Below are 24,088 nucleotides of genomic sequence, written 5' to 3'. Positions count from 1 at the left end.
CATCTTTCCAGTCTATTCATATCAGGTAAGGGGAATGAGAACCAGTATAGAGGAAGCCAGTGTAGCGTATTGGGACATAGCCAGCATTTGGGTTAGAGGAGTATCCACTTCCTGATGTCATCTGTTTCCCTACATGTGGTATCTTAGTGAAGTGTCTCCATTTTGTGGATGATTTTTTTTCTTTGATGAGACACAGGGGTTTGAGGTGAATGTGAAGTTTAATAGTGAGGTTGTTGGGATTAGTTGAGTGCATGATGTGTGTTTATGTGGCCATGTGCACAGGCAGTGTGTCCGTCTGTCTGTCTGTCTGTCTGTCTGTCTGTGTGTGTGTGTGTGTGTGTGTGTGTGTGTGTGTGTGTGTGCGCGCGCATTTGAATGTGCGAGGCCATATGAATGAGTGTGAGTGTGCACTTGCCTGAAATGTGCAGCTGCCAAATCTGACAGACCTCAAGCCCACATTAGTCTGCCAAGAGAAAGGTACAAAGACACACACACACACTCACACACACACACTGTGTCTTCTCTCTCTCTCTCACACCCTCTCTCTCCAACTCTGTATCTTCGAACTCTTTCTGTCTCAAACTCTGTCTGTCTCCCCACACATACACAAGCACACATGCTCACTTCGCCCTGCCAAAAGGGAGAGGTGGCTGGTGAATAAACAATGGCACTCCGCCCATAGTGTCACCCGCCTGGGCTTTGATCAGCACCGCTGTTCCTGCTCCCCACAGCAGTGCTTCCTGTCTTTCTGCCGAATGTTGCCACGCACGTACACACACACATACACACACACACACACACACACACACACACACACCTTTAACATATTGTTCATGTCTCATTCTTACACATGGGCCTACATACACTATCTCTCCCTCCTATTTTCTCCTCACTAAGTATTTATCGGTATTTTTCTGTCCCTCAAACTCACACACAAACATAGCTTTGAGTTAGTGCCCTTGTTTCTACATCTTTCAATAGTGTTGCTTTCTCTGACATACACCCACATATATCCTGTGTTTAGCACATACGCATGCACACAGACACAGACAGAGGTATACACCTTTGATCCAGGCCTATCCTGCAGTAACTGCTAGTGCTAGCCAAAGAGAAGGTCTGTTGTAGTGTCCTGCAGGTGAAGTGACGGCAGACACATTACATAATGCAACAGTGACCATTGTCTCACTGTGGTTGAGAATGAGAGTGAATACATGAGGTGAACTGGTCTTTGTACACCGGACAATGTGGGGTGTACATTTCTTTGTTAAATTTAAACGGAGTCCATGTGATCCTGGTGCTTTGCTTTTATGCATGCATACCAGTAACGAGGGACAGGTTTGCTGTGCACACACGCAAGGCCACACAAACACACACACATTCAGTGAGGCTAGTTGTAGCAGCTGCAGTTTGTCTGTAGTTCTGTAGTTATATATGCATTAGTTTCTGAGGGGGTTGAAAGGATGACTTTGCCTGTGGGAAGGAATGGCAGTAGTGGATCAAGAACAGGTGTGCTGGATACCCTCCGTTGCAGAGGCAAAGAGCTGCTTCAATCATTGTGTGTGTGTGTGTGTGTGTGTGTGTGTCCACGTTTTGTCATCTTGTTCGTGTGTCCGTCCAAATCCTTGAACACATGTCTATGTTCTTCATGTCAACCTTGAACTACGCATTGTTTACTGAAGTTTGTTAAGCCATCTGTGTTTCTGTCACTTTCCTCTTATTTTTATTTAAAGGTGTATTAGGAAATGTTTCCAATATTAACATTGAATTAAACAGCTCCTTGGAATATGTGTATTACTGCCAATCTCACTGATGCAACACCTCAGTCTGTAGCTCTGTGCAGACAGTTTTATGCCTTTAGACAAATCTTCAGTTTGCCTGCCCAATAAACCAAAACAGCACCTTTGCATATAAAGTTATGGGCCACTGCTCCCAGCTCACATGTGCTGATTGGACTGTATTTTAACTATCTAGTATGAAATGGCGAAGAGACAAAGCAAAAACGGACCAGTGAAGACATCGAACATTAGCAAGTCAAGAGATTTACATACAGTATTTAACTCAGGAGTTGACTGAATAATGGACTTTTAGAAGTACTGAGACGAGAGTTATGGCAAAAAAAATATATATATATTTTGTAGAATCCTGGGTACAGTCCTGCCCCTTGTGTGGCCATTGTGCTCTTAAATCTTAAAAGGACAGAGGAGACAGTAATGCTGTCAGTAAGAGTGCACAACAACTTCAAGTTCAGGCCTGTTTTCTGCTTTATATTAGCAATGGTGTCAGCTAGAAATGTGACATTTTAGATCTATATAAGTATGTATGAAGGCGTGGATCTGTCTCCCTCTCTTTCACACTGTGATGCTCTTCATGTATCTGTATAAGCACCCATATGCCTTCATGTCCATGTAGATGTTTGAGTGCGCGTGCGTCCGTACGTGTGTGCATTGTGTTGGCTGATTGATGACTTTTCCGGCTGTGGGCAGAGTCCCGGCAGTGTTTGATCCACATATCAGAGGAGGTGGAAGTAGGAGAGAGATAACATTCCAGGATGCTACAAGGGAACGTGGGAAGTAGAACAGCTCATAGAGGACACACTCCACTCAAGGACAACAAACGGAAATTACTCATTAAACCACAGGCCTAATACTAAGTACAAAGAAATCATAATGACCTGATGTCTTATAATGAATCCCATGTATAGTTAAAGTTTTGTCTTCACTACTGAAAAACACAATTTTACAGAAACAGCCCAGAGATACAATTGCCTTATCAAGTTGTTATGGCTTAGGTGTAAGGTTCCTATATTGTAAAACTGGGATTAATAAGAGCAGTGAATCAACCAGCTAGTTTATGTAAGGTCTTTAAATCCAAAGCAATGAGTGTAAACAAGTCAAAGTCTGCATAGAGCTGTAGAGTTGTGTAGTAATTCCTATCTCTAGCAATTTGTGTGAATGTTTTTCTGAACATTCGATCCTGAATGAAAACAGTGATCCATGTTTCAGAACACTTTGTCAGGAGTTTTGAGGCTGCAATTGTATTAGTAACTTTTGCTAAACTTAACATCAATTAAATGATATACTATTTGATAAACAGAATATATGTATGTAAGCCCCCACACAAACACACGCACTAGGCATATGGTGCATATTACAGAGTTGTTTCCTATTCTCTTTCTACTGTAGCTCACAGCAGCTGAAAGAGACAGAGACGGAAAGATAGAGAACAGTGTGTTCCCCCTGTGGGCATAGCTCGGTTGCAACATGTCTTCATTACCGCGGCAATTGTCTTACTATTTTCATCAGTGCTAGGAAAGGTGCCTCCATAACTGTGCCGTCATATGTGCACATTGCAATAGATGAGATAACTGTTCTGTTTGCCATTCAGAAGAGGTACACTACTGCTGCCATCGCAGTATCTTCCCATTTCAGTTCAGAATAAACTCTGGGAAAAGTGCTGAAAAGCATCAAAGCACTGAAAGCAAGTCAGTTCATACCAATATCAGTGATATCTTTCAGAGGGGCTGTCCTGGTCGACTTGCTAAAGCATGTCTCTTTATTCCTACACACAGACAGACAGACAGCAAAGCAAAAGCAAAAGTTTCTCTTCTCTAACACCTCAGGAGGGAGACCTCTCTCCTCCTCCTCCTCCTCCTCCTCCTCCTCCTCCTCCTCCTCCTACTACAGCTTCTCTTACACTCACTTCTTTACCTTTCCCACAGTCTTTTGATAAAAGTGCAGATAAAAGAGAGTCTGTGCTCATCTCTCTGGCCATCCATCTCTCCTTGAGGTTAGCACCTCCTTTATTATTTACTATTAGATCAGTAGACGTACATACACACAACGCCTTGTTCTACTAAAGCTGGTGTGTGTGTGGGCGCAGTCCACATACTGTGTCTTTGCTTATGTATGTCTGTGTGCTTCGTGCCCCTTGTGTATGTATCTGTTCTTACCCTTTTTCTTGTCAGTGTGTGTGTGTGTGTGTGTGTTTGTGTGTGTGTGTCCTTGGCTGGAGGCGGTGCAGTGTGAGGTTTTTGCTGCTGTCTGAAGTCGTCCAGCCTCAGTGTCATTAGAGGATCTCTTTAATCCAGACTTTGGGAGAAACTTCTGACAGCACGCTGCAAATAGAAGGCCCCGCCGCACATGAAGAGCAGCTCGGCTCCTAACAAAACACCAAGTTTAAAGAGGCCCCTGGCCTTTTTTCCTCCTCCCACTATTCCCTCCCTTCTTTCTTCTTTGCTTTTTTTTCTGCCCTCTGTTGCTTTTACTTCACCCTAGGGAAACATGCTTGCCTTATCTGAGCAGGAGGACCACCCAGGAAAGATGACTCAGGCATTGGTGTGCCTGTGTGTATATGTTTGTCTGCATACAATACTGGAATCGCACACTCATTTGACTGAGTGTAGCACTCACATTTTTAGAACTTTTGCTGTTAATATTAATGCATGCCTATACCTGCATGGATTGCTCTGAGCGGTGTGTTTGTTGGTGCTTGCGTGCGCGTGTGCCTTGCTAATCCTTTGAGCCAAACTTTGGAATGAAAGGCAGAGAGGTACATTGCTGATGGAGAGGTGAGAGAGGCCTTGAAGCTCCTGACTGTGGCACTGGGCAGCAGACGTACACCGCTGCCCTATCTCTTCACTCCGGCCACATGTTTTTCTTCTTCGTGTCCCTCTCCTCCTCCTCAGTATCTCGCTGTTACTCATTCTCACCTTTCTGAACTTTCTCTTCTTCGTTTCTCTGTTCCTGATATTGTCACATTTCTGTCTTATCTTCCCAGGCCTTGGGCTTTGCATTTTGTTTACTTTCTACTCCTTCATGCACCTTTCTCTTTCATCCTTCATCCTCTCCCTCCTTCCACATCCCCTCCCTCCATCTGTCCCTAAGGAAATCTGATTTCCCCCTCTTCCTGGCTCGTTCACAATGATCCCAGTCTGCATGGCTGATAAAGACCATATCGCCTTGAGCATCTGGAGACACTTTAAGCAGGATCCTCTATACACAGGCATTCACGCACCTTTGCACACTCAATACTATAGAAACAACCAGCATTTTGTGTGTCTTTGACTTCTTAGACTTGGAAAACGAAGGATCACAGCTGCAACACTCGGGAGTGACAAGTCCTCTTCAGAGTTTTTTGTGGACTTGTGTGTGTGCAAGTGTCCCTGCTTATATTTACCTATGAAGAAACTGAGAAATGACTGTTATTATTAGCCGTATAAATGTGCAAAGTCATTAACGTTTGAGATGTCTGCCCTCAGGCGAGCACTGGATTAAAGTCAAAGTCAGATACTTGTATTCATATTGCACCAGGGCTGTGCAGGTGTAAACAGGTGTCTGCATTTTCTACTTAGTTTTTTTCTTTTTTCTTTTTGAAATTCATATAAGTGTCTATTAGAGTTGGTGCAATATCTATTGCTGTGCGCTGAAGCCCTAAATACCATGTAATATGACCATCATGTCAGACAGTGATAATGACTAAATATTTCCGTGGTCCTTTCTGACTCACAAAGAGCTTTTATTCATCAGCAGAATCATCCCATATACTTCTATTAATGAAGTGACAAGTGCTGAACTTTTACCCTCAGAGTTGTTTTGAGCACATCAGATACAAAACCCACATGAAAGAGAAGAACACGTCACCAGTGAGGCCCCGCTAGTCAGCCTTATTTCTCAGAAGACCTGGTCCAGAAATGCTGTGTCACAGTGCAGTGAATCATAAGTGGCTTTGGCAAGTCGGAGTTGGTTTGTCGGGGTCTGTCGTCTTCTCCGTTAGCTGTGCTGCTGCTTAAAAGAATAGATGTAGGTGAGGTTAGGGTAACAGTGAGAACTAGAGATACGTACTAGATAATCCACTGACATACAACAAGAAATACACTTACAGTAGTATAATGTTTGTGTTTGCTAAAAATACAATGCTAAATTATTTTTATTTATATTACCCAACACCTGAAACTTGTCTCAGAAGCCTTCACAGTCTGAACAACACATTCTGTGACACTGTCTGTTGTTAGACCTTTGATTCAGACCAAGAAAAACTCCAAAAGAAAAAGGGGGGATAAACTCAAACTCACATGCCTTGACCACTACAATCTGAAAATGGTGTCAGCTCCGCTAAAAGGGCTTTTCTAATGTCGTTGAGCCTTTGATTCACCAATAAACAAAATGAAATGATGAAATCGAAGGCAAGAGATTGCACTGGATGGAGATGTGGACTGTAATGGGATCGTGACTGCCTAAGAAATAGCCTGATTAATAGGATCAGCACGCTGGAGACCAGCTGCCTTTCATGCTGCAGAGCTGAATCTGACCTTACCATGCTCCAAAATCATGAGTCTGGTAATGTGTGTTGATTGAGAAATCCATCAGTCAGAAGCCTAAATGAGGCACTGCAAATCAAAAGTGAGTTTACCTGCACCAGTGGAGTTCTGGTGCATGTTCATACTGTGATAGAACATAGATGTTTGAAGTTATTTAAAGAAAATGATTACATGTCAAAAAAAAAAGAGAAAAAAACCATGATGTGAGGTTTCCATTATATATCTCACAATCTGCTCTATCTAACAATCTCACTGACGACAAAGATTTGTGTTGCCCTTTCCTTCCTTTTTAGTCAGAAACTCTCAGAGTTGTTCCCCTGAAGTTCATCCTGGCCCTGAAGCCTAACTGTGTGTGTGTGTGTGTGTGTGTGTGTGTGTGTGTGTGTGTGTGTGTGTGATTTATGTCGGTGGAGTGGGTCGTAGATCAGGTGGTCATGCCTATCACCTTGACTGAGGTTCCCTCAGCTCTGAGAATCGACAAGGCAACACCTGGCCTGCTCAGTCAACTCCATTGGGGAGAGACACTGAGGAGGTTGATGCTAACCAGTGCCCCCCACACTTGTTATTAGTTTGTGTGTGTGGAAGTGTAAAAACCTGTCTGCGCTTTTTCGATAAGGTGTGCGTGTGCAAGTGTGCACATATCACTCTGCTTTTCATGCAGACTAATCAAAAATGAAGTGTGCACATGTGCATGCAAAACATCTGGTTCTGTGTCACATGCAGGAACTGCGCCTTTCTTTCCACTGCTATCACTTACAGGCAGAAAGGGAAAAAATGTCCACATACACATACAGTACATTTCTTTCTTTTTTTTTCCTTTTTCTTTCAATCTTTTCTTCTTTCTTGCCTGAATCTAAGAAAGCAAAACAGATTAAATTCTTTATTGGCACCCTGGGGGGAAATTTGATCAACTCAGGTAGTGCACCACATATTAGAGGGGTCCTTATCCACCAAATGATACGGTATATCTCTCTTATTGCCATCAAAGAAATAATGATCCTTAAAGGAATGCTGCTTTACAAAAGGCTAGAAAGTTTGCTAATTCCCTGAAGTCACTCTTTTTTGTGTGTCCTTGTCCAAAAATGAGTTTGGGCTTAATGAGGGAAGCTTCCCAGTAATTACTGTCGTGACTTCATTATTAGCCTTTTAACATGTGAGAACTAATCACAGGCTGCATCTCTCCTCACTATCCCTCTGTCCTCTCATCTGTCTACCTTTCCGTGTCTTGAATATTTTCTCATCTCTTTTGTTGTCTCACTTGCACTCTTTGTTTCAGTCTCATTCAGAGTTAGCCTGAGCCTTTCCAGCACAAATGAAACTATAGATTAGCGTGTAACACTTTATGTCAGTTACACATTACACCACACAGATCTCATTGCTTTTCTTTTTCCGTCAGTCAGCCGACAACACTGACTGTCTCTCCCTTCCCCCAGGCTCTGCAGGGAAAGGTGGAAAGTCTACAGAGGCAGCTGCACTGCTCAGAGAAGAAGCTGCTTAGCAAAGAGCTCGAGACTGAAGAGAAGGTAATACATCACTCTCTTTTTTTTTTTTTTCTCTATCTCTCACTATCTCTTTTTCATGCTTGTCAGGCATGTACAAGAGAGGCAGCCTGTCTCTCACTCATGCTCGTTTGCTCCTCACCATTAGCATTGCATCACGCTTTCTGCCCAACGTGAAGTTTTTTCAACCCACTGCCCTCAGCCTTTTCATCACACTTCTTTTTGCTTCTTGCCAGCACATAACATTTATATGATTATAAAATCTATAATTATACCACCCTTTTTTTTTGGGTTCTTGAAACTCTTAACTAACCTCTTTCAACACACATCTCTGCTCCCCCCATCACCTGATGCCCCTTAGCCCCTCACCCCTCGGTTGCCATCCTTACTAGACCCTGCAGGGGGCCACAAAAGACAAACAAAATTGATTCTTCCTCTCCTTCCCTGCCCTCCCCTCATCACTCTTCCATCTCTCATTCTCCTGTTCAGAGCCAGATATATGCCCCCTCGCACATTTCCCAAATTCCTTGAGATTTGGCTTCAAGAGCCAGCGCCTAGGGCCAGGAATGCCACCACCGCCTGTGTTCAGAGGGAAGCCTCTGTATGCACACACACTCCCCGTGGCTCTCCAGAATGCCCTGTAATCAGCCTCTGTTTTGACCTTGACACACACAGAGAAGAAAGCACTAATGACTGCACTCACACAGGAGGCTCTTCTTTGTACCCCTGGTATGTACACCAAAGGCATTCATTCTCTTGTGTCCCCTCTGATCCGCCTACTGACCCTTGTACACACTTCACACACTCGTCACACACCTCAGTGTCTGGCCTTCATAAATCTGTAGGAAGGGGTCAGTGGTTTTTAGGAGCTGTTGGTCGCTGACCCAGTCGCAGAGGCACTGCACATTGTTTCCTGTGACTTAGGAAGAGCTGACCCCTGAACCTGACTGCTATAACGTCAGAGCATTTTGTCTGGATGAGGATTTGAATTGCTGTTTTTTTGGCTTTGCATTTATTTCAGTTGTTCACGCGGTTGAAGGCATAATGAATTGATTTATTGGTGAAACGGTTTTCCAGAGATGGGCAAAATCGTTTGATTTGAAAAACACTTTCGCACAGCAGCGTATTGAGCTGCAAATGCAAGGAGTGTTGAAAGAAATGTGTCTGCTCACTAGTATTTCGTTCTCAAGGTGAAGAGGAAATCTTTTTGTCTCTACTTGTCTAAAAGTCAAAGTTCCTTAACAACCACTACGGCAGATTGTTTTCATATGTTATAACTGTAGTGTTTAGGCAAGAAACACAAAGTAAGAAAAGTCAGTATTTATCAAGAACATTTTCAACATCTTGCACATGACTTTCAGATACTGTGTTAGTAGTGAAAGATGTTAATAGACCGTGAAGCCATGACGTATACTTATACTTACCACTAGATGATGTTGACTCAGTGACTCATGTTGGCTGCTATATGTTAACACATATTGTAATTACATGTTTTTAAATTTTATGATATTCTGTTTAAACACAGCAAGACTGCAAACATAATGTTTTATTAAGCACATTACAACACTCAAAACCCACCAGTTCTTGTGGTGTATAAAGCTTAGTCTTTTATGGAAGATGAATTTTTGCACAGATACCAAAGATGCAGCTTTCTGGAATAAAATCAGCAACACTATGATTGAAACCAGGCACTATGTTGAAGCAAAAAATTGGTAAATAAGACTAAGAATCTAACGAAGCATTTGGTACCAATTTTAGGTAGTTCTTGATTCTCCGACACAAACACATTTCACTAATTTATCACAGATTGTTTTTGCTGTGACAAAGCTGGCGGTGAAGACACAAGCAGGAAGTGAGCCATAGTGGAATAAGAATGAAGGAATCTCGGCTCGTCGGCCAACTTGAAGCTAAAACCGGTGCCTGAACAGACACGACAACTGAGACAGGATCAGGAGTGATGAGATCTGAAGCACATGGTTAAAGTTAAGAGCTTTTTAACGAGGTGCAGCAACGTTTCGACACAAAGCGTAACTCCATCAGAGGAAGACGAGGCGGTGGCAGTGTGCACGGTTAAATTGCCTGCACCTAGCTAATAGCTGTCTCTCAAAGGACGGACAGGTTCTGGGCGTTACTTGTGTCTAGCCATTTCCAAATTACCATTGCACATATGAATATACATCATAAAAACACAATGGTAATCATCAAACCTACTAGAAAACAACATGGAAACAAGATAGTTCATCTCTTTAAACATCATAGAAAACAACATGTCTACCTAATGCTCTTTAGTCTTGAACAATCAGTCCTCAGTGTAAAGATGCAATGAAGTCCGATTGATGCTGTTTTTCTTGGCCACCACAAATTTCTGCTTTTAGTGAAAGATAAGTGTTGTTTCTGTAGTATCTCAATGTTATGGTGTTTTTTTTTTATCTTCTGATGTTGTCAGCTGTTTTAGTGTCCCCAACATTGTCCTCCTCCTGTCATTACTCCCTTTCACATTCTCCCTCTCCCTTAAATGAGAGCAGCAGGTTTACAGTGTCCTCCTCAGAGCTAAACATCTGTGTGTGAATGGTTCTCATTTCTTCTCCCTGTGTAGGGAGAGACTGTCTGAATCATATATTTACTCCTGTCTTGTAGCCCGCTCCCACCCAAGGTCAGGTGTGTGTTAGAGTGTTCATGGTATCAATGAGGAAACGGCCCTTTTGATGTATGTTTTGGATTGGTTTGTGTGTGACTGTTTGCACAAGTGTAAGCCTACATCACATGTGCATCTGCATTGCTGTGTGCACACCGGTGCATGTGTGCATTGTTTATGATAATGAACTTAAGGGCCTCCACTCTCAGTCTCCTCACACTGATATGGCCCAAGTTTATCTGCCAAGACGCGTCTTTGTAATCCGATCCCTCACATGCTAAAACAGCATTTCTGCCCAGACTTCACAGATGTTGCTTGCCTTACACTAGCAGGGCCCTCACAGGCTCCCCCACTCTAAAATGGCGGATCAGCAGCTCGCTGTGTGTGTGTGGTTCAGTTCTCCTTGAAGAGAGGAGCAGAATGTTGAAGAGTACAGCGCTTTGTATAAATACATAATGATACAGTGGGCATGGTGAACTGTACACGTTTCAAAGATGTATCCTCCTGTAACACGGGAGTTTGGTAAAATAAAAAATAAATCATTTCTGTTGCTGTTTTCAGTATTGATGCAGACATAAAAATGCAGAGGAGTTGAACTTAAGTTCTGTAGGCTCAGTCATTTTCCTGTGTGCTGTTTTTGTTGAGGCGCATTACATCAGCAGCTTCCAATCCATCCCATAGTTCTAACAACTTCACTAAGATCTGTAGCCACTTCTAATCTCCTCCTGCCTTTTTTCCTTTTTTTTTTCTTTCCTTTTTTTGAAGCGGTTTCTTTTTTCCCTCTCGCAGCAAAGCGTTTTTGAATTCAAATTGCTCCTTGGTGAACTCTCTGAGTGCCAAGTCAGTGGATGTGGAGGTGCAAACTTTGTGAGTGGCGTCATTTTTGATGTACCCCCTTGTTCCTGACAAGGTTTTTGTCACTTTGGAACAAGGGGGTATATCAAAAATGTCTTTCCAGCAGCTACTCATCCCCCAACCCCACAACCCGTCCCACGCAAGCCTGTACACACACACCCCAACTTCATTAGCATACATCAAGCTTCCCAACGATGTGACAAACTTCATTTGAACGTTGAAAGTGTTGAGGGCTTGTTCTTTTCTGCTGGCAGCTGTCAAAAACCACGCCATGTGACAGTACCAAACGCAAGGGAAAGTCAAAACCACAATCTAAAGACTATATATAGATGAAATGTTGTCATTTTAAGATGACTGGGAGGGGAAAACGACTGCCGCTCCTCGCAGTCTTCAAAACTAGAGAATCACGCTTCATCAGGAACAAACAAAATCTCATTTTAAAAAGAGCTGTGGAGATGAAACCTGATTTTTCTCCAGAAAGTCAAAGTCCCTTTTCATTGCTTTGGGAAATAGTGGCATACTTTTCTTCCCTGTGTTTCCCCTTCTCTCTTTTCTTTCCCGCTCATTCTCATCTGGAGTCCGTCAATGACCAAAACCTCATGGAAGGTTTGATCAATAGTATTGTTCAAAGGCACCCAACATCTGTGCTAATAGTGAGGAGGTTTTTTTTTTTTTTTTTATTAGGTTCCATCACATGCCTCCTGCCACCTGTCAGAAAAACAAACATGCCTTTGCTGTAAAAAGATGTTGAAAGAAAAGAAAAATGTGTGTTTGCATGGAGAAAAATAGAGATGTGAGAGGAGGGACCTTGGAGGCGGCAAGAGGATGCAAAGCTGAAGGAACAATGTCTCTCAGGGAACGAGTCAGACATCTTTGGGGAGTTTGAGAGTTGCTCGTGTTTTGAATTTCAACACCACTGAGAGAAACGGCGAAGTCAGAAATTTGAATTGGTTCTTTACCTGTCCTTGTCTGCTTTTTTCTGTGTCTGTTAGGCTCGGATACGTCTCCACAACAGAGGTGTTCTTACAAAGAAAGGCTGCTGCTTCCACCCACACACATTGCATAGTAAACTATGGCTAAGCTTTAGTTAGACATGCTGTGGAAAGATGTGATTGCAAACGCTTTGGTCTACTACTTTGCAGCGAGAGCAGAATTTGTATCAAGTTAAAATAGATATACAGTATATATTTATGCTTATGTATATGCGGTATTAGTATATATGATGCAATAATACAAAAGCAATGCTAATTTTATGATATTCAACTGTAAAACATTTTATTCTACCTCCCTGTCAGTCTTACAGCAGCAGCCAGACCAGCCATTCAATGCAGTTGTCCATGAAGTTGTTAGGACAGATGCCAGATACACCATCTTACTGTATCACATAATATATTATTTCTAGCTCGGGCTTCCCTCGGCCGTTGTTATTAAAGCAAATATTCATGGCTAGTCCACTTTGATCAGCTTTACGATTGTATGTACAGAATCCACTCGTCCCCGTTGCTCTCCTCGAGTCCCGGTGAGTACGCCGTTGTAGCCTTGCCCATTCTAATGTATGGGAAGAAAAATGGAGACAGCATTGCCACAAAGGAGCTTGTAATTTAGACAGAGCGGATCTCTCATTGCTGCGGTGACTGCACCATACATGAACCAAGAATGCAAAACTAAGGAGCTTGGCTTTTGAAGAATCTAAGACTTATATTCAGAGTGGTTGGTAAGGGATGTGTTTATTCAACCATTGTTTATTGCTTTGGTCTGAGGTAGTGGAGTGTGTTTTGTCTTGGCTAGCCATTTTGTTATGACTACAGAAGCAGCTATAGATAGAGATAGACATTTCGAAAATCTGCAGTCCCGTAGCTTCAGCTCATTTTTTTTAACTCCTGGACATTCAAATTAAAGCTTCTGAAAACCCTTTTTTTGCCACTTGTTTGAAAAAGTCACTCTCAAATTATCCTCGACTTCATTCTCACTCTGCGAAAAAAAAAAAAAACATATTTCTGTAAACTGATGGACTCTCGGCCCAATGTTATTGGCCTGACACTTTAAAACGAGTAGGGCAGAAGGAGTCTGAAAAATTGGCAAAGTTGTGGCAGACTAATCTACTGCACACTGTGCCGAGACAAAGTGAGCTGCTTCATGTTGGGATCATTTATACTGGGGGTTGCTTTGAAGTGCTTCCCAATCCCTTTCATTGTGCCCGGGAAGATTAATTAGCCAAAGCCAGAACAATCAGTTAAATCCACAACAGGAAAATTATTTTAGGAAAACCTATCTTTTTCCCTCCCCCTCACCCCATTCACGGTCCCTTCACTTGAAAGACCGGACTGACGAGAGGTGGGGAGCGTGGGGATGTTCTTAATGTTAGTCGGACTTTGGCTCTGTCAAAGACATTATGGTCGGTTAAAATGCTCAGACTCTCCCCTGGTTACACCTTGAAATATGTGGGTGAAAACTGTTGCTTTTCACAGCCCCCGTTGATTCCTCGAGGTCTGTTAAACTATTCATCAAGCTCAGAATTAATTGATTCAGCAACTCTTTTCAAAACGCTGTAAATGCTTTTACAATACTGTAAAAGCTCTGTGTTTGTGCATGTGTGTGTGCCTGTCTGTGTGTGTGTGTGTGTGTGTGTGTGTGTGTGTGTGTGTGTGTGTGCATCCATTCATGTGTGTTTGTGGGTGAAAAGGGGGGGACTGCGCTAACCAAACCCTTTTCAACTTCTATAATCAGACTCTGGTTTAGTGGAGTGTAATTTAGCCCCAGACAGACTTCCTCCAGTCCTCCCCAGTGGAGCTAGCAAGCTAGCTCGCTATTGAGCTGCTGCTGCGTTTGATGTGTTCTGCCCTCCACCATGGCCCTGTCCTCTTCTAAACCCAGCTGTGTCGAGCCCATAAATGCATTGTGTCAGATCTGGCTGTAGTCATTTGCAGCCAGTAGGGGGTGTTGTGCGGAGCGAGTCACGCTGGACTGCAGACCCCCTGTGGAGATGTGAAGGAGCTGTGAAGAGCGAGGGAATACTCTGAGCCATGAATAAAGAGGGGATACCCACTGTCTGTGTGTGAGTGTGTGTGCCTCCTCCAAGGGAGCTGTTCATTTGGTGACCATGTCTGGAAGTGTATACATGCAAGTGTGAATGGGGAGCAGAAACAGTTATTCAGCAATGATATCAACAGATTACTGATATAACAATAATTACTTGGTTAATATTATTCATTTACTTGAAAATGATCCTTTCACGTTCTGTTGAACAATTGATTTGAGTCATCAGCAAAAGTAAAATGTATTTTTAATCCAAAGAGACCAACGAATGTTATAAATACAGATGACTTTCACACTTTCACATATTACTGTCTGTGCAGGTATTTGTATACATGTATACATTTGATGTTTAATCTGAATTTATGAATTTTATTTGGTTAAGATAACTGACTGTTTTGTTGTCCTCAGGTGACTGTGGTGCGTCAGGAGTACGAGGTAAAGATCAAAGGTTTGATGCCGGCTGAACTCCGACAGGAACTGGAGGACACCATCACCTCTCTGAAGGCTCAGGTGAGAACTAACTGCTTGCTGTCCAAACATTACAAACTACCAGGTTATAGTGCTCTGACACGTTGCACTTGTACTACAGAAGTGTTGATGAGCAAGACACTGAATCCTCGTCCACTCTAGGACGGCTGCTTTGTAACGAAGCCTGGACTCGCAGTCGAGCAGAAATTGAAAATGAATTTAAAACACACATGTAATTACAAGAGCCCGTGACACTGGATAGTGTAGATCAAACAGATTTGTTTCAGTTTTGGTATTCTGCTGTCTTCACTCTTTTTTTAAAATTGTCTTTCACTTTGCCAGTTTGGTTGATTAATAACAGAGGAGAGACATCAACCAAATACTCTGTATGAATATCCATGTCAGGGTTATTTGTTTGGATGATACTAAATAACATCTAAAATACATCTTTGGTATTGGTTTTGGTGTAGCACTTGATCAAAGACATTGCGTTCACTCCCCTGCCAATTCTCGTTTTAAACCTTAATCTCTCCTTAGCCCCTTTTAAACAGACATCCTGCCGTGCTGCCGTCAAGAAGACCCTGCATTATGCCGCCTTTGCTGGTTAACACTTAAACCAACGAAGACGGCATATTTCTGCTCTTATGTGTGATTTCAGATAGCACCCTCTTGTCCGGGGGTGTGGAATGTGAGCCTTTCCATGTTTGTACCTTTTTTTATACAGAACAGTGAGGTGGAATAAAGACTCAACATTCTCGCCTTGAACTGGCTCTGTAAAAGGAGTTCATCTCTCTCCATCAGATCACACAGTCATCCCGAGCGTAGCCACATCCTTATTACCATTTTACTCCTATGCGTCGTGTCTCCTACTTCATTTGACACTGAATTGAAATGAAGGGCTTTCATTTTCTCAGCATTTATACTGTAAACAAAAGAGAGATTTCTGTACCGATGATAAGATCTAGCAGTACAAGAGTTTGTAAAATGGGCTCATCATAAACCCTTGCCTTGTTCAAATAGGTCCACCAAGATCCCGTTTCAGTGCACAGACCACAGCTCTGTGATTGAATATGTTTATAAGACATGATTCGTGACCAGAGCGGTCTCTCCTCTCCTTGACGAAGTCTTGGGTTTTGCACGTTCAAATGCATTATTTTTACATAGGGCAAAAAAGGTGGGAGAGTTTTTGTGTCTCTGGAGGCATCCGACCACATTTCGGTGGGGTTTTGCATATACTTCACCACTGTGAAGTGCCAAATGAAATGCTAGAACTTTCCTGAGGTCTCCCCCACAGAAAGGAATGTACCCTCGGCTCCAGTACGGTAGTCCCAGAACAATACAGATTCTTTTGGAGCCGTGATTATTCTGCCAGGCTCTAGATGCCGTGTAAATGTAGATGGGGTTTATTTTCACTTCGGCCAAAGACACTTCATAAATAAACTCACGCTTTGTAGCCAAACAAAAGAATGGTGCGCCCTCCTCTCACTGCGTCCTAACCTCAACTAACCTGGCTCATAATCTCCCCTCTGTCCCTATGTGCCTTAACCCCTCTGCCCTAATCTCCTGACCCCCAACCCTTGTCCTGACCCCTGGACCCAACAACCAAGTCTTTCTTCCACCTTCCTCTACTTAGGTAACCCCCTCCACCCAAAAGCACAATTGACCTAAAGCCATCATTCCTTCTCCACTTCCCAGTTCTGTGTTTCCTACATCCCTCAAACTGATTACACAAGTACTCGGAGTGAGTACATTTTGAAGATTACGATGTGCCAAATTTTGCATTGTGTGTCTGTGTTGCAGGTTAACTTCCTTCAGAAGAGGGCGTCTTTGCTACAGGAAGACCTGGATGCCTGTCGCAGCAGGAGGTTAGCATGATTGTTTAGATTGTATGGAAAACTGTGTGCATACGTGTCTGTACATAGTTCATGGAGTTTGTACCTCTGTACAGTCCGTATGCTGTATGTGTATACCTCAATTCCATGTCAATGTACTTCTGACAGTGTGAGTACATGAGTTTGAGCAGCCAGCATTACTAATAGGCTTACAGTATACTGTGTGTTAAGCACTTTTTATGGTGCAGATACATCGATGAAGTCTGACTATGACAGCTTCCAGTCCTGACGGCTTTGATTTGCCTCCCATCCATCATACTGTAAGAGCCATTTATGTCTTTATGAAAAGCATCTATACATATGCAGTGATAAGAGGCTTAGTCAAACGATGCTGCCGCTCACATCTCTGCAAACATCTCTCAGGACTGCCAGTCACACACATCACAGTAAATAACCAGTTATTTCACTGTACTCTACCTCGCAACTTAAAGTGACAGAGATGCTGAGAATCTCAAAGGAGCAGTCAATCAGGAAGAGTTGGTTTAAATTTAAGTCATGTTTTCATGATGGCTTTCTTTAGAATTGCTGCACAAGTGTTATTATGTTGGTTTAATGGTTTAAACACTGGAATAACACAACTTTGTCTATACAGGTAACCATGGGAGGTCCACGGCTTGACCCTCCACCAGGACATGAAGGATAAGACGTCCAATCAGATGTGAGCATTGTTGACTGTTACAAGTATTTTACACATCCGTCATGCCACTGGACCAATCATCTTTAAGTGTGGTGTGCTGTTACCTCCCATGGTTTTCAACATATGAACTATTTATTCATTATCACAATTTTGTTTTGCTTTGTCTTGTTGGAAAAGTAATATTTTTATGTTCTCAGCTGGTGACGTCGGTCGGTTTTATAGTTTTTGATATTATTAACTTGATGTTGTTATCGATATTTGATAGAAATTTAATACCAATTGCCAAATCCACACTAAAATGCCTTATTTTAATAAAAGACTTTGCATCATTTTCTGTTGTCACGCCATCATTTTGAGCATGTTTTCACCTTCCTCAAATATCTTATAATTAATCCCTTAATTAGGGGAAGTCATGCTGTTCCTCTTGTTTTGTTATGACCACAACATGTATGTTAACCAAGATTAGCTGTGTAACTCAACACTAAAGTCAAAGACCTTGAATTCCCCTCTCCCCCATTACTATTTAGCATCGCCTTTCTGCTCAAGCCCCCATTTGAACTGTAAATAGAAGTTGGGGGTTTGTGGTTGGTTCAGATAAAGAGCACTGCGAGTAGATTGTTTGAACCTCCGGCCAAACACTACAGTCCTTGGGCCTGCTGTTTCTGCCTCTGCCACCGCTTTGTGTTTTACCAACGGCTCCACTCAAACCCAAACTGAATCAATCAGACCCTGGAGTTCATGAAATGGCCGCTGTACACTCAGATGGCAGTTTATTAGGAACACCTAGGTAAAACCAACGCAGCCTTAATACAACAGTCCTGCAACAAATCCTCCCCTCATGAGGGTTATAATGTTCAGTTTTTGGTTTTTTTTTTGAAACTGTGTTAAAGAGGTCTTGATTCAGTTGTGTGATTATTTTGGTGGTGCTGTTGAACATCATTGCATTATGTTCCTATTATTTTGTCCGCCCCATTCGGCACCGGCACCACAAACTGCAGCCTCCAAAATAATCATACATTTGAATCAACACTGTTTCAACAAAAACTGAACATTGAAACATTCATGAATGGGGATGTGTTGCAGTATTAATACATTAGACTGCATTAGTTTAAGATAGGTGTAATAATACTAATAAACCGACAAGTGAGTGTACTGCTGAGGTTCCTCCAGTGTCTCCAGTCTGTGGAGGTTTTATGATGATAATAACATTTGGTGGACCGAGAATGGGCTACATAATGAGCCCCCATCCACTGGTATTTGTGTGTCTCTGGTAGGTGAGGAATGCATGGGCTTGAATACTGATCATTTCAAAAGACTCCAGTTTTTTCCTAGAAAACAGTTTGGGGCTGTTATTAAATTCCAAAATCAGATTTGATTTCAAAGACGTCCCCATACTTATTTGCACTGGAATTGCTTTTTTACACCCGCAGTTCACGCACTTCCATGTGTTCCCATTGTCCGTGACCTGTTTTGCTGTCTCCAAACGAAACACTATACCCCTCTCTGTATTTATTTGATGTGCTGATTCTGCTGCACAGGCATAGAAAGAGAGAGAGTGAGTGAAGGAGAAGAAACAAAAAAGAGGAACGAAAGGAGAGAGGACTGTCAGACCGACATCTGAGAAACAGGAATTTAGTCTTTCAGCACGAAGCCTTTGTAAAGTCTGTTGTTTCTGGCAGAAGTGCACAGAGGATGCATAACAATTGCAACATAGTATCATGTGTGGATTTTTTTTTTTTGCATGCACTGCGTGTGTGATTACATTCTTGTGTCATCAATGGCTTCAGTATGCTTCAAACTAATTAGAATGTACAACAAAAGTCTTTAAACCTGTTCTGAATGGTGCACATTTGAAGGTGGGGCAAAAAGCCATCACGGCCTCCTCCCAACTGCATCCCAACGCCTCCCTGATCGTCTCCAACAGGTCTGTGAGAGTTAAGAGTAGTGTTACTCCAAAAACAAAAGAAAAAAAAAAGACAGGTATTTTTACTGTTTCAGTTCATTTACACTCGTTTATTTATACTGAACTAGTTCATTGTTGAGTTATACCTTAAATCCATCTACAAGAGCAGGTAGACGTGTCAGGAAACAGCAGCTGTCTCATATTGAGCAGGATTCAAGTCATGTCTGGAAGTAAGCTGTCCATGAAAAAGACAGTAATGTAAGGACACTATACAAAAATCACAGAGATATAAACCATCCCTCAGCTGTGGTCTAAAGTGGTTCAGTGCCCAAAGCTTTGGACATTGATATGCGTTGATGTTGTATCTTACAGTGTAGGCCTACATTAGCAATCAGCTGGTACACCTGGTATTGATCGGCTATTGTTTCCTGACACCTATTCCTGCTCTTGATATTGGCTTTACAGATATGCCTCTGTCCTTTCTGTTTTTTTAGAATACCTCCTTTTACCTTTTACTCTACTAAACATCGGTGGATCTCTGGGTTAAATGTGGATATACTCTTTGACAGTCCCTTACGCAAGTAGGTGTGTGAAGAATGAAAAGGCAGAGGAAGGAGTTGAAACCCTGCCTACTTCCACACCTCCACACTGGCCAATCGCTGCATAAGGTTGTGATTTACATGGTCCACAGTTTTTGTAATTTTCTGAAACAGACAATACAGTGATAGACCAGGTGTGTGAAGGTGGGAAACTGGGCATGATGGGAGCTTCTCTCAAGCTCTGCTTTTTTTAATTCTTCACACATACATATGACACTGTCAGATGTCATGTAACAAACCTGTGCAACACCGTGAATGCCTTTAAAGACAGGCCCCTTGAAATGTGCGGTTATTCACATTTATACAATTCATTGCATCCAACCTTCTCTCTGTGACAGCAGACTTTTTGCCTCACCTTCAAGTATGGCCATTTGAAACAGCTGTGAACACTTCCGCCTCCAGCGAAGGAGGTTTCAGACACTGTTAGATGATCCAACAAACACTTTGTTTAAAGCCAAGTCCTTAAGACTAGCTTTACACGGAGCTGCTGATACTGTAGAACTAAAGGTTAATCCTGCATTGAAGGTCTGTGTTTTACTCATTCACACCCAGGCAGGCTCCAGCCATAACCTCTCCTTTAATCTGTGTTTTTACTCTGACATAGTTTCACTCTAATTGATTGTCTACTACCAAAATAACCTCCATAATTGTGCTTGTGTAAATACAAGCCATGAATGTCATTTCCACACGGCCGACATGGCCCCATTAAGGATCAAAGCCTTGCTTCCTCTCAGTTATCTCCACATCAGACAGTGGACTGTTGTGTGACAACAGTAAAGGGGCAGCTCCCAAGGTTTCCTCTCATCCACCATATTCTTACTTCACACTAGTGTTTGAGGCTGGTGTGTGACACTTATTCATGTGAAACTTGGGTGATTTTCATGCATTTGCTTCAGCAGGAGTTTTTAATGTTTCATTGCATGCATTGACTAATGAGTAGTTTCCATAAGTGCACAAAGGTCCATTTAAAATCCAATGCACACACGACAAAAACTGCTGCATGACACTGAATCAGAACTGTAGAGCATCTGGGAACCGGGTTTCTCTTTTTTTCTTCAAGGCATTGTACAGCACCAGTCTTTGAGTTTGAGTGTTTTATTCCTGCGGGACATCAGTGACAGTTTTAGAGGACAAGAATTCAAAGACCAAGAGTCATTTCTAATGAATTGCACAATAGGGTGATTCGAGGTCCTTCACTGCCTCTCTTTTACGCTTCTTACAAGATTTACGTGACGTGCGCTGAGTGTGTACGCATGCGCCTCACTCTGAGCACTTATGACAGGCCTCTGGGATTGACTGTACATCAGCATGTGATTGACACAGTCATTGTACATGTGTGTTTGCGTGTGCGTGAGACGTGTGTCACTGGATCTTTTTATAGAGCTGTATTCTGAGTCAGACCCTAGGAGGCCTGTGTTTGGCTGCTGTACGCTGCTTGCATAAATAAACCTGTTTATCGCCAACACTTCTCTCACACACACACACACACACATAACACACTCAACGCATTTCACTTAGGCTATTTATTCTGTCTTCCGTCATGTTTTCTGCCTCCTCTGTCTTTGTCTCTCTCCTCGCTTGTATCATTCTCTCTTTGTTGATACGGTATTTATGGCAGTGATTTTTTCCTTTTTTCCCAGCCCTGTCACTCAAACGCAACAAGAGCTATGAAAAGGATATGCAGCTGTGTGATTTGAGAACAAGTAGGTTAGAGGCTATACAGCCTGAGTGAAGAAGGCACAGCAGGTTGACTTTGTGTGATTGTGGCATGAATCTGCCGTCTGGGCTGATAGTGTGGGTTGAGAAGAGGGACAGAAGACCATGCAGTCAAGACAGTGTGGGAGGTTGCCCTATGTCTCCGTCTGGGTATTTGGTATCTCTGTCTCGCACTTTCTTTTTTATCTCTCACAGCCTCTTCGTTATTTTACACATATCCTTGTACCTAAAGTGATAATGGGTGAGCAGAAAATTGCCACATCTCCACTAATGCAGGTAAAGTTGAAAATGCGTCTTTTCTCTTCTTCGTGGCTTTCTGTCTGTGCCACTGTTTTCAGTCAGAGAACTTTCAAATACCAGCTCTCTAAAGTGGATCATTTAAAAATGCATTACTTTGGAAAAAGTTCTGATTTCTCCCCTTAACTTCATGAAGTGGAGTCATTTGGAATAAGCACAATTTTTTTTGCTCAATCATTCAACCCTGAGTTGGTCTTGTTGCGCCACACAGCAAAGTTGCATCTATTGATGTCCATTCACCTCTTTGAATCGACTATTTATGCTTTCTTACCATCTCTAAAATTCACTTTGCAACCAGACCACATGCACCAAAAAATTCGGACAAAAAAAAAGCTGGTGAAATTCTTTTGAAAGTAAAGAAATTTCACAATTTATCTATAGATTTAACTTTTCAGTTACATTTTCTACACATTTTAACACAATGGTCTAAATGCTGTTTCGAAACCTCCTCCACATTGCCACACATGCAAATAGGGTGGCAAATATTAAATCATCTTAGTTAAATTTCTTTCTGCCTAAAAGAGTCATGTTTTAGTTTCCCTATTTACTCTAAAGATGGTGTAAAGCTGCTTGCTCAAATGGCCACTCACAGTTGTGCAACTGAAAAGCGAGATTGGAAGATGTTCAATGCCCAACATGTGCCATGTAAACAGCATTTTCAGACATGGTGGACGTGGTGCTTGTCTGGATGTGATAAACAATATTGGAAATCTTCTTGTCAAGCGAGACAATGTTTGAGCCGTAGCATGCCTCTGTTGCCACGGTGCTCAACCCGTTGATACGTCACACCCCTCTAATGGAGGTACAGGAAACGGGGAAAGAGATCAAATCTGGCAGCTGTTGAAAAGAAGAGCAAGTTAATCACTTTACCAGTCTGGGAACCCTGCACTCCTGAGTCAGGAAGGAGGAAGATGGGGTTAAAGTGATGGATTAAGGATGAGTGAGCGAGCCTAGAGTTCAGGTTAAGACTGACTCAGAAACGGATAGCTGTCCTGTCAAGCATGGCAGAACAGTGGCGTCCGGCCTGTGAAGTGTCTGCATGGTGCTTCGGTGCGAGCGGCAGAGGAAATGAAAGTCATTACTGTCAGTGTGGAGTGAGCTTCATGGCCCAAACGGGATTAGACAGTGCATCCGACATTGTTTCTATACATTGGTAGACTTAAAAGTCAAGCGCAAAATGGGATTAAAACGAGGGAAAAAAAACCAATAAATAACCTTCAACAACCTCCCTCTCTCTTTTTGCCTCTCTTTTATTTCCTCTCTGCCTTCCTTCGCTACCAATTCCCTTCCTATTTCATGTCTCATTCTTTCTTCGTACTCTTTTCTCTTTCACCTGTCTCGCTCCCTGTTCCGCTCTCTCTGACGCATCTCTCTTTCCCTTCTTCCGTCTTTCACACAGTCATCCCCATCATCAAAATGCACAGGTAGGCGCCGACTCCCACTCGCACTTTACATTCTCTGTTTTGCAAAAAAAAACATCCTTCTGGGGCCAATTGGCGCTTGAAATCCAACTTCATTCCCCTCAAACTGAACCCTTTCAAAAACAAACCCCCCACCACTCGCACTCTTTTTTTTTTTCTCCCCTTCCTCTTTCAAAACAGCCCCATAACAAACTGGCAAATTGTTGCCCTTCCTTAACTTTTAAGGGTATTATGCACCATGTCCAACTTCAAAGCCTGTCTTAACTCCACACTTTAATTGTATCTTCCCCAGCTCTCTGCGTGCCATTTGATTCTGCTGACAACAGCACTTCTCCCTCCGTTCTCCTCCATCCTCCTCCTCCATCCCCTTCTTCCACTCATTGGTCCTCGCTTGTGCTGTGTGTTGACCCCCTTGCACCCCCACCAACACACACTGCTCCTCTCACCAGCTCCTTGCTCCCTTCAGAGGCCATTGTCCCCCTGTTGTCACCTACTTTGAAGAGGTAGCCTCCATTTCCTCTCTTGGCAGTCGGTTGTTGCCCGGGGTGTGTACACACCAAACAAACTTGAAACAGTAACCCCCTGTCCTACATTGGCTGTCTCCTGCTCTCTTTATCTGCGTGCTCTCTCTCTCTCTCTCTGTCTGTGTGAGCTGACTTCCTCCTCATGGCCCTGGTTGATAATTGCCATAAGCTTCCCTCTTGGTTTCATTTTCCATTGTCCTCCCCCAAATTCTTGGCTCTGGCTTGAGATAAAGGGATGAGTACTTCAAAGGGGTCTGCAAAGAGTTTAACCCCAAGCCGAAAGGAACAGC

At 42.7% G+C, this 24,088-nt stretch overlaps 1 protein-coding gene across 1 annotated transcript in view; it reads left to right on the top strand.

Annotated features, from left to right (window-relative positions):
- cep112 (centrosomal protein 112) overlaps window positions 1-17,635 on the top strand; it is a 99,183-nt gene extending 81,548 nt beyond the window's left edge. Inside the window, exons 23-26 of the mRNA XM_022752538.1 lie at window positions 7,750-7,839; window positions 14,750-14,851; window positions 16,610-16,674; window positions 17,294-17,635. Coding sequence (XP_022608259.1) covers window positions 7,750-7,839; window positions 14,750-14,851; window positions 16,610-16,674; window positions 17,294-17,297 — 261 coding nt within the window. The 3' untranslated portion in view covers window positions 17,298-17,635. The remainder of the gene's footprint in view (window positions 1-7,749; window positions 7,840-14,749; window positions 14,852-16,609; window positions 16,675-17,293) is intronic.
- The last annotated feature ends 6,453 nt before the right edge of the window (window positions 17,636-24,088 follow it).

Source organism: Seriola dumerili, unplaced genomic scaffold (genome assembly GCF_002260705.1).
Source record: "Seriola dumerili isolate Sdu_G_001 unplaced genomic scaffold, Sdu_1.0 BDQW01000169.1, whole genome shotgun sequence".
Taxonomy (NCBI): domain Eukaryota; kingdom Metazoa; phylum Chordata; class Actinopteri; order Carangiformes; family Carangidae; genus Seriola; species Seriola dumerili.
The sequence above is the reverse complement of the archived record's forward strand: the minus strand, read 5'-3'. Positions and strand labels throughout refer to the sequence as shown.